General features: G+C 34.8%; 1 protein-coding gene across 3 annotated transcripts; it reads left to right on the plus strand.

The window, feature by feature from the left end:
• Nucleotides 1–340: 340 nt before the first annotated feature.
• Polr3K (RNA polymerase III subunit K) lies at nt 341–11,525 on the plus strand. Of its 3 annotated transcripts, none has more exons than XM_090415014.1 (2): nt 341–580; nt 11,067–11,525. In XM_090415014.1, the coding sequence occupies exon 2, from the start codon at nt 11,134–11,136 to the stop codon at nt 11,458–11,460; it is 327 nt and encodes a 108-aa protein (XP_090271140.1). In that variant the 5' UTR covers nt 341–580; nt 11,067–11,133; the 3' UTR covers nt 11,461–11,525. The 3 variants fall into 3 exon arrangements, with proteins under 3 accessions (XP_090271140.1, XP_090271141.1, XP_090271139.1); XM_090415015.1 differs by lacking the exon at nt 341–580 and adding an exon at nt 688–712; XM_090415013.1 differs by lacking the exon at nt 341–580 and adding an exon at nt 749–1,257.
• The last annotated feature ends 234 nt before the right edge of the window (nt 11,526–11,759 follow it).

Consider the following 11,759-nt stretch of genomic DNA (forward strand, 5'->3'; position numbering starts at 1 on the left):
CTCTTGTTCTACCCCGTCTCCACCAGTCTATGAAAAATCTAATTCACATTAATTCTGTAATAACCGCTTAACAATTATATATCGCTAACATGACCCCTCTCTTCCTTCTATCTATTAGACTCGGCAAATTATATTTCCGCAGTTTTTTATACTCAAAATGCCGTCGACCAAAAACCACTTTAGTTAAACATCTCTTCATGCTTTTGAAAACAAGGTGATTAAATCGGTGCACAGAATTTTTTCTAAGTCTTCCTTCGACTGGTTTCCGAAGTCGATCTGTGGCAGGAACCAGGGGGTGTTCGTTCTCTGCGAAACTCAGATTTTTCATCGTATAAACTCAAGAAACCGTAGAACTTACAATATTCCAGATAATAATATATAATATTACGGTTTAATGACTGTAGTTGTCTGCCGTATTTTTATTATTCAATACCAATTAAAAATCACTAATAGCGTTGAACTAGCTATTCTGTAATTGGGTCAGGATGGGTGCTAGCGCTTGTTACTCTACAAAATGTTAAGACTAGGTGGCTTCGGCTACTCCTTTTGTGGAATAAAAAGGCTATAGCGGATTTATAAGGTAATGCTTCAGGTTATACACTATTTAATGTAGTATAGCGGAAATTGTTCTGAGAAATGTGTTGTGTGATTGCAGTCATTTAATGTAAATTAACGTTAGCTAAATTTCTTGGAACTAGAGATGTTAAGATTTGTGAGTATTGGACATTTTAATTTGTATTACCACGTATTTTGCTAGTTTTCTGTGCCGGTATTCGTAGGAGGAATTTCTCTAGAATTTCACACATATAAGTTTTATGTTACGCTATACAGTATATGTGATATAACAGAGTTATGATATCACGTAATTGTATACAATAAAGTAAGTCTTAGAGTTTCGACTGTAATATTATTTTTTGTCATCTTCAGGGGTAGGACTATCGTAATCCCCTAAGCAACTAAGGCAATGCCTAGAAGAAGCAAGATTCTATCTCTGCCATAAAATAGTTTTTTGTTTTTAAATTTACATATTTTCTTAAATTTAGCTTGTCACAAAATAGTGCTTGCTTAGGAGCGTCCTACAACGGTCGTATTCAAGGGTACGCCATAGAAACAGAAACATTGGCTTGATCTTGCAAGATGTATCTAGATGATGTTATACAGTCATTCAAATAAGATTAAAATTTTGTGTAACGTCAGTTTAATAGTTTGCTTACTTATGATTCCCAGGATTCAAGAAGTATAGTTATTGGAGAAATGGTAAGTTCTTATTCATTATTATTGTTGTTAACTGGGCATCATCATGTAATCCAAGATTTAGAGTATTAGGCCCACACTGACAATTACCAGTCATAATCATTCTTCCCTTGTTGCATAAGATTCACCATGAAAGGCTGAGCCTCACAGTTATTAATACTTCTCCATGAACTCATCACATACAGATTACTGATATCTATCCACCCATTTGTCACTTTCATAGTTAAAAAAAAAAAATGTTCATCAGTGCATACTATACTTTTACACAACTTCTAATGATTACCTTTTATTTTTTTCTCCTCCTGCCATGTATTGAAAAAATTTTTTCTACATTCGGTCTATAAAATTTCCTTTTAACAGCTTATATCCTTATACAGTGTCAGTTTTTGTAATCCCTCCCCTCCCTCCATCACTATCTTGGTCACCTACATTTGAATCATTCTTTTCTATCACCTCCATATCCTCTAGCACAATAATCCAGATGCAGACAAAAGAACCTTATAAAGAGGAATAATTTGCCTCATTTTGTATGGAAAGACTGAAAACATTCCGGACAGATTGGAACCTCGCATCTACCACAGATGTATCTTGTTTTACTCTTGCAGTGTACATCTCTGCAACGATTGACATTAGCACCTGTTGTCTTCTTTGGGAAGTGTCCACTGCTGCCAAAACGTTGCTCATATGGCACAAAGTGGGTTTTGCATTTCTTTAGTGCTGGTGGTGTCTGACTTGAAGGGCATCCTCATTTCTTTGTACCTAGCTGAGCTAAACCTTATATATCAAAGCAGTTGCCACTCTTGATTTGAATTTCAACAAATCCAATTTTTCTTTTTCTTCCCATTTTCAAATGATCTGTGCATTATAAACAAGTACGTTCAACATATGTTAAAAAATTATCATATACCATCGTTTGATACAAAGCCCCAAGAGAGTCCATAAGGTCTACTCACTCCAACCATATGTTTGTTATAAACAGCTATGCTGTGAGGTAATTGAATTTCAACATAGTTTTTTTCTTTCTGGCTGAACCTCTGACATACACTAACAGGCTCCTTTCCTAAGTAGCTAGATACCACATGTAATATTAAGTTATCAACCCATCTAGTGACAGTAATGCCATCAGAGGACGTGATAACTGACATTTCCTCGTCCTTCTGCAAATCCTTTTCATTTTTCAGTTTCTTGTCAGCATCTTGAAGTCAATTTTTTCTGCATGTACCCACATAATAAATATCATCTTCCTTTAGTTTCTTAATTAGGGGGATGCTCATGAAGAAGTTGTTTGCATATACCTTGAAGTTCTTATCAGCAAGATCATGACAAAGCACCATTTTCACTTGCACTGAATGAGTCTGAATTTTGTCTCCAGGATCTGCACCTACATAAAGATTGAAACAATATACATAGCCTGAAATGCCTGTCCTCACCCACATTTTGAAACCACAGTTTTTTTTTGGTTTCTTAGTTTGGTAAGTATTGTTTGAGTTGTTGACATCCCTTGAATGGAATCATCATCTCATCTACACTCTGAAATTCTTCTGGGCTTACAGCAGCATGGAAGGTTTAATGAAACTTTTGCAGCATTGGTCTTATATGTATTGCTTTGTCTTTATTGTTGGTAGGTATTGTCTGAATCAACAAAATGCAAATACCGTCTTATGTCCTCCCATCCTCACTGACATAGCATCAGCTATAACATCCATGCACAGTCCACGTTCAGAAGACCAGTGTAAAATGATGCTTATTGTGCCTTTTGTTATCTTGGGTTTATCTATTTATGCTGTATTAATTTCTTTATCTTTACTTTATCTATACTCTGATTTGTTATTATTATTTTTACCTTTCTATATCTCTATTCTTTCATTAAACTTATTTAATCCTTCTTTTAACTTTATCTTTTCCTTTCATGTATTAACTTTAATCTCTTTGCTCTACCTTCAGTATTCCTTCCTTATACTGGAGATCTCTAGAAATTTATTTTTTATTAAAGACTGCACCATTAGGTCTCCATGTGGCATAAGAAAATATCAATACTTCCAGTAAAGGCCCTCCTCAATAATTATTTACAGTCGTGGCTAACTCTTAACTCTAATTTGTACCTATTTTTAAACTCCTCGCTCACAGGATCGTATTTTTTTGGGAATAGTGCATTGCTTAAAAGATCATGCGGCACTCTTTGTAAATAAAACAAGCATGTTTGTTTATGCTGAACCAATCATACAAATTATAGACTAATGAAATGCTATTTTTTACTCCTCTCTAAGTTAAACACTTTAGAGGAGACTTTCTTTAGAACATTTTCTTAAACATACAACAAAATACACATATTACAAATAATTAAGTAATTTAATTAGAAAACTATTAGCCCATTTACAATTTAGGAATTATCATGCCTTGATTAACTACAACCATAATTTCGAGCCTTCACTTAATATATATTTCTCCTTATGCAAGCTATTTCTCATAACACTATATATATATATATAGTAATTATTATTATTAAACAAGACCTCATGGAGTCAAAGACTCATCTAATTTTCATTCATACTATACATAGTAATAATGTAAAACTATCAGTCCTTCTAAACATTCCTTTACAACATAAGAAAATTTACAACGAAAATAAACTCGCATGACTCCTTCATCAGTATAGTGCATTTGTTCATACTTCCTTTACAGATTTCCTGGATTCCTCTCTATGCCAGGTCTTGGGCAATCACTTTAGAGGTTTCATGGATACCGTATTCTCCTCTGGAATGGCTCGTGGAGTCTGGGGCATGGTTTTCCAGCATTATAGATACTCGGACGTAAGGGCAGACAATCAAGGCTTAATCATCCTAGTCCTGGGCCACTATTTGCTCGGAAAGTTTTCGCCTCCACGACTTCATCCGGATTCGGCGTAGTCCACGAATCGACTCCCTCCTCTTTCTCTCCTGGCGTCAACTCTGCCGATGGTCGATGCTCGATAACCTTTCTATGATCCTTATATTTGGTTTTTCACAGGACCCTGGACAAAAATTTGGGACCCCAAACATTCCTGCGGAAACTTTAGACGAAGGTCTGACATGCCAAACTCTTAACCTTCTAGAAAGCACAGACTTCTAGCTCTCTCTGAAGGTCATGGTTAATCCTTTTAACAGCATAGCGGACCTGGTTCTGATGTATACCGCCCTCTTTTACTATTGACCTTGAAGGCGGTATCAGACTGGCTTTGGATACAATAAGTTTCCTCTATACTCTATACTAAATACTAACATCAAATACATTTCTGAATTCTAAAGTATTGCCCTTGAACTTCTATTTTAAGATATCTTCTGTTTACTCTATTTAGCATGTTAATTCCTCTGGGTTTTTATACATGGACTTTTGGTATTATTTACATAGAAAATTACATTACCTTGAACTTATCATATTCATACATCTTCTATTTACACAATTTTGCATGTTAATTCCTCTGAGTTTCAATACATGGGCTTTTAGTGTTATTTACATATAATGTTGCAAATTTACCTTTGTGACTTTTTGAATGTGACCCCTGTAAAAGTCAATGCAATAAAAAATAAAAAAAAATTTACACTGCATCGAATTTTATACCAGTACTGCGTTACACATGGGTATTTTATTTATGTCATGACAATTACAATTTCAAGGTAAATTTTGAGTTCAAGTCACATTAAGTGCCAAATTATCTTTGCCTTTATGGCAAGCATGCAGATTAGTTTGTTTCACAATTTCATCCATCAATGTTGTGTGTCTGACCAACAGGGGAAGGACACTGAACATCACTCTTCACTTGAACTATCACTCTCTGTAGGATCATTTTGTGGCTGCTGGTATGTAGGATCATCATCAGAATCACTCAGCTCCAAACCATCTGTAGGTTCCTCCAACTTTAGATTGCTCTTCAGTAAGTCTCTTGTGGTAATAGGCCTTTTTTATGCCTCATGGACCTGGCTTTTGGTTATCCATCTGTAAAAGAGATGATAATGCCAATTAACACACTTACTATTAATTTATATTTGCAAAAATAAAATTATAAAAATATCGTACAAGAACTTTCTAACCTCAAACTATTTGCCTCATAGAATACCTTATAAACATATTGTCCTCACATGAGGACAGGTTGTTTTCAAGTTTGTTTTTTGTGGTAATAAACATGAACAAATTAAATATTCACACTTCATCTACAAGGTATAGCAATATATAAAACCATACTAACCTTTCCAGAAGGCTCATAAAATCACCAAATTTAAATTGACAAAACAGCAACTTTTCACTTCCTCCTTGATACCATCATGCACTACAGAGAGATTGGTATTCCTATAACTCTGTTGAAACTCCTGCCATCTGGTGTGGTTTCTAAGAACACTTTGGTCACCCCAGATGAGGACTACATGCATACAGCAGCACTAAATTATGAATGAATAATTATTATGACGGAAAATACGTGTCCTCATATGTGAGGCCCTTATGCATGAGAGGGTTAAGCTTTAATTCCACTTATTAGTCATTTTATCTCTTATATAAAATATTTCATTCATTTCAAATCATTAATCCAAGATTTAGTTTTAAACAATAATGATATCGTGAGCTTTGATATCAGCACTTTATTTACAATTTGTTTGAAATATGTCCCCTTCTCCCTCCACCTCCTGACATCACTGATCTCTTTAATTTTGCCATCTGTACTGGTTCCTTCTCTTGGAAGGACACCTTATAAACTGGAGGTACATCAATGGGTTCTCCCCTCCTTGGACCAGTTTATATAGAGCATTGTGAAAAGCAGGCTGTTGATGCTGTCATTTTCAAACTTCTTTTTGGCTAGGATATATCTATTTGACCACATGGTTCAGATGCATTACTCTTTCCTCCTCCTTCACCTCAACAGCCATCACTGCAGAATGCAGTTCATTATAGAAAAAAGTAAATAATAGCCTGCCTTCTCTAGAGACTCTAATTAATTGCACGTCTGCCCAATGGCACTTTCTTTCTTTCTCAGGTTACAGGAAGACCACCCACACAGGTAGATACATTCATTAACTTTCCCATCAACAACATGGTGTCATTAAAACCTTTTTCAACAGAGCCTTCAGTCTCTGTTCTACCCAGATTTCTTTTAGAGCTGAACTCTCCTTTATTCACCACATTTCTGGCCAGTGGTTACAGTGCAAAAAAAAAAAAAAAAAAGTTATCTATCCCTTCAACCATCTCAACATAAAGCCTACAGTAATGCTATTATCTTATCTGGAGCACTTCAGAAAAAATAGCCAGAACTTTAAAGAAACATAATCTGCACTGTGTTCAAGTTTCCTTTGACGTTTCTGCCCTCCTAAGGATCCACTTCCTCCCCTCTCTGTTCTTTGTGTTTACAAAGTTCCTTGTTCCTGCATTAGTTTCCATTCTCCTGATCCAGACAATTCTAACTGGAACAAAGGCTTTCATTTCCCATTCTGCTCAAAATCCTGAACTGTTATTGAAGATGAAAAAATTTTGGCTTATCATAAACAGATTGAGATAACTTCATACTCAGCCTAAACTACAGCTGCAAAAACAAAATAAAAAATTTTTAGCATCCATTCTATGTCATCTTGGCAGTCTATCATGCTCATATGGTATACTCTATAGCAGCGTTTCCCAAATTATGTTCTGCGGAACACCAGTGTTCTGCAGAAAGTTAATAAGTGTTCTGTGATGTCAGTGACCAAGCCATGTATTTTTAAACATGGAAGTAATTCGGGAAAGGGAATACCGCTGTTTATGACCTGTCATAAAAATTGCCTGCAAGCAGATTACAACAATGGGCAGTGTATCCTCTGTTCTCAAAACTGAATGAAATAACATCTGTGTTGCAAATGTCAGTGACCAATCGGCAAGGAAGTATAAAGAAAAATTTTCCACTGAAATTGAAGATCAAGGTAGTCTGTATCTGGTTCTCAAATCTAGTAATACTGAATACTTTCTTTGCAAGTTCGTATTGTAGGGTGAAAGTGCTTGTTTCGAAACTGTAGTGCCATGATTTTTTAAAAGTAATAGGCCTACAGATTTAAATCTTAATATGAATAAGAGACAAGGGACTTTGTTTAATTTAAGAAATCTCTTATTGAAGGTGTTTGTGACTCAACAGATAGTGATTCATTTGCCTCCAGCCTACAAAGTGATCTCCAGGATGTACAAAAGGAGGGGAAAACTACCAGCACACAGGAGGAAAAAAGTCTGCATTCACTTGTAAGTACTTATAATATTATAAATTTTTGGTGATCAGAATGAGATATGTCAATGGAAATCAGTACAAATTAATTTAATGATGTTGGCCTGAGGAAACTACAATATGCTAAAAGATTTCATTAGTCCAGTGATTGATAACTGATTTAAATGTAATTTTATATTTGTCAACATGTCACACCGTATACATAAGTGCACTAATACTTTGTGATTATGCCATAATTAATTATTAATACATTACAATATAACCTAGGTGTTCCGTGAAAATTTCAGGATTTGTGAAGTGTTCCATCAGAAAAATCTGAGAAACGCTGCTCCATAGCATGGAAGGAAACCAGTTGGCCCATTCAAAAAATGTAGATAAGTCAACCATGGAAATATTGTTCCTTCACCTCAGTTCTTGAAATTATGAAGAACATCAACAGTAGATTTCTTTACTACCTGAAGGTCCTTATTAATCATTGACTGTCAATATAGACTGTCACTCAGTTCACAGTGGATCTTCTTGACATTATCCTCCTTTAGATGCATGTCAGGAAAGATTTGGAGAAACTTGTGTAGTCACTCATATTTCTAGTGTATTTGATCAGGTCTAGCAACCTGCCAAACTATCTTATGATCTGCCTTCCACTTCTTGCAGTTCAATTACCATTTCAGTTCTTCTCTGGGCATTCCTTTTTTGTGGTGGATTGCATCCTCTCTCCAGAATTTTTCACCAACAGAAGAACTCAGGACTCATATTTTTGCTTGTGCTCTTCTTATACTTATCTTGCTGATCATCCTATCCATAGTTTTGCTGATAACCTGTTTTTAGGTCAGGTTTAATGGAATGAAACCACACATTGAAATAACTAAACACAGGTTTAATAGTTCTAGTGCTTCATCTGTCACAGAGACATCTTCTGGGGAATGGAGAATTGTATGATGACCAGTGTATAGTGGAATTTCCCAGAGATGTTCTTACAGCAAGTTTCTTTCTGCATTGGAATACACTTGACATGAATTGTATTGTTTTCATCCACTCAAGCCAAGCATAAGCAAACACATGAAATACATAGAGAGCATCTGATGAGGTTGCTCTTTATATCCCATAATCCACAGCACACTCCCTTCTTGAGCATAACAATGCTATATATTGTGGTGAGTCACTTTCTAGAGTATCTTTAACCTTTTATTGAGTTCTTATCAGTGGGATCTAAATCTTTGGAGATTTCATTAAGATAGTATCTACATGGATTGGTCTAGTCCATGCAAAGTTTTATTTGTGTATACTTAAGTAAAATAAAGATAAACAAGAATATATAATTTCTTCTATATAATTACTAGCAGCCACATATAGTCTGCTAGTAGTTTTAATCCAACCCTTAGAATTCAGTCAGTTCTCCTGATGGGGTTTTGTTCCTGTGATCCTGTCATACATCAGAAATGACTGTATGAACCATAAGGATATGTGAACAGTTAAATGCCTAAATACTGAAATGTGGAGGTCTGGTTTGTTATATTTTGTAATTGATTTTACTCTTTGTTCATAGTGAAGTAATACAATGTACCAATTGTAACATAAAATTATGTAGAGTATTGCAATAAATAGTGAAACATGAGTGTGCAGTATTTCTGCACATTTACCAGTAAAATAATCAGCAAACACAATGAAGCAAGGGTAATTCTTCAAAATTGCTGCTGTATTAATTGGACAATTCTTGCAGTGGTGGGGGAGAGCAATCATCAACAAAGTCAAATACAGCAATTGTAACAGTATTCCTAGGATGACTCACCAGATGCATAATTATGGACGGTCGAGGCTCATTTTCAGGAGTGGGCTTCTTTAGAAATTTACGCATTACATCCAACTTAGCCTGCACTTTTTTCTTTTCTGCATTACTTTATCTGTAACAAGCAATTGCAACTTTCATCATTCTGTTTACTATGCTAAATTTTTCCCTGTTAGTTCTGTTTCCTCAAACTGCAAATTGCCTTATTAACAAAGGCAAATGCCTCTGCCAGTTTTTATTTGGAGGCCCAGCTTCTTGTTTTTCTTCTTTTTTCACTTTTCTTCTGCAACTTTCTGTGCTTCTTGCTCTGTTGGGTCTTCATTTGCAAGTCCTTCTTCCACATGTTTTCAGCAATTTCTTCCCAACAGTATTCACACTGTCACCTCATTCCATGCTGCATCTGCATTCTCTGTATAATGCAAGATAATATTTTCCTTTCAAAAGTCAGTTTTCTCACCCTCATTAGCAACAGAAGTATTTCTTAAATATGTCTCAAAGGCAGCAATAACACTCTGGTCTATAGGGTGCAAGATTAAGGTGGTATTTGGTGAACATACTAATGGAATGGCCATCGGAAGTATAAGTAGTCACACGTGACATACATCGTAAGTTGAAGACTGACCATATACTAGAAAATTGCCTAAAATTATTTATTTTACTTTCTGACAGATATCAATATACATTTGTGAATAAATTTTTCTCATATGAAACTGAACAAATCTCTAACTAGAAATAAGATATCAGACGATCATTTTCACGGTATATTGTGACTTGCTCTATCAACTTTAAAACTCCAGTTTAAACAAAGTATTACACCTATGCAGCCACTAAAAACATTTTAGTGAATTCAAGAATGTTAATGTTTTCTGTAATTGTTATAAAATATTAATGCTAGTTTTCATTACCCCCCCCCCCATTTTTTGAAATGGAAATTAGCACCTCTGTAGTGCAATTGAATGGAAAAGACCTGAGTTTGATTCTTGTCATGACAAGAGAAATCTTTATATGAGCTTTTTTCATTTGATGGCAAGTTAGCCAATCCCATATGGAAGTAGCAAGGTTTTTCACCCAGAAACTCCAATTTTTCGTCCCATGTATACAGGTAAATCAACCTAGAGAATGTGCAAAATTTACAGACAAAAATTTACTATTGATGGTGGTGGCTGGTAACATTCTTGTGTGTGGTTGGAGATTTAAGTAGGGAAGCAGTGAGTTATGTGTAGTGGAATGGGATACCCTCCCACAACGATTCCTTCAAGGTGTCATGTAATTATGATGAATTATTCAGTTGAAATCAGGTTCTAGATTACTTTTTTTCGAAATCCAGTCCTTATACTGGACAAGGTTAAACATTCAGTTGGCAGATAAAATATCCATTTCACAAAGATAGCAAATGAATATTTGTGCTAAAAATGAATTTCTCATGTGCTTTATTTAGGAAGCTAGGTAGAAAAAAACTCTTGCAGTAACTAATGCTATAGGTTATTTATCATGTAAATTTCCTATAAATTGAAATTTAAAAGTGAAAGCTTTAAAAAGGCTTTGTTTTGGGTGGAAACTTTTAGAGTAATAAAATAACAACCATTTACTTTACCTAGTAAATTAAATTTTGTTAACTGTATTTTATTTTATGATTGATTTCTGGGTTATTCTTGAAACTCAACATTAAAAATAAAAGGTTTATTTTGTAGATGTTAATACATATGAGCAAGGGGGGGAAAAAATTTTTTTATACTATTAGACTGAATAATTGTATTTATTTACAGAAGGATATAAATATGTAATTTTTCTTTCAAACCATTTTTCTCTCTTTAGATAAGCTGAAAATATTCAGCGTATCAAATTAATAATAGAGTAAGTGCAGCCTTTATAAGAAGCCAAGATGGTTATGTTTTGTCCAACATGTGCAAATATTCTTGTGGTAGAAGAAGGTACGAATTGTTTCCGGTTTACTTGTAGTACATGTCCATATATCTGTAATATTAAGCAACGTATTTCCAGTAGAAAATATCCAAAATTAAAAGAGGTAGATGATGTCCTTGGTGGTTCAGCTGCGTGGGAGAATGTTGACTCTACAGAAGAACCATGTCCAAAGTGTGCACATCCTCGAGCATATTTTATGCAACTTCAGACTCGCTCAGCTGATGAACCAATGACAACTTTTTATAAGTGTTGTAATCCCCAGTGCAGTCATCAATGGAGAGACTGATTTCTGTACACCTTGTAATTTATTTGATGTGAACTGTTATGAAAGATTAAAATATTTAAATAATTTTTCTTTCTATTGTAGTTATTTTTACATTTTCATCTTCTATGGATGATGCAGCATTTTGCTCTTTAGGTAGAAAGACTACTTTAAAAACCTATCTAAGGCACACAGGGAACTTTTGTTAGGGTCTTCCTAAGTGAATATAAGTTATCTCACCTTGACTTGAAATTGATCTAATGTGGAAGCAGCAGTGTTTTCAATTTCATAAAACATGCAGACTGGTTTGAGAAAACACACAA

The sequence above is a fragment of the Typopeltis vanoorti genome, chromosome 26 (assembly GCF_054136105.1).
Source record: "Typopeltis vanoorti isolate ZY-2024b chromosome 26, IOZ_Tvanoo_1.0, whole genome shotgun sequence".
NCBI lineage: Eukaryota > Metazoa > Arthropoda > Arachnida > Uropygi > Thelyphonidae > Typopeltis > Typopeltis vanoorti.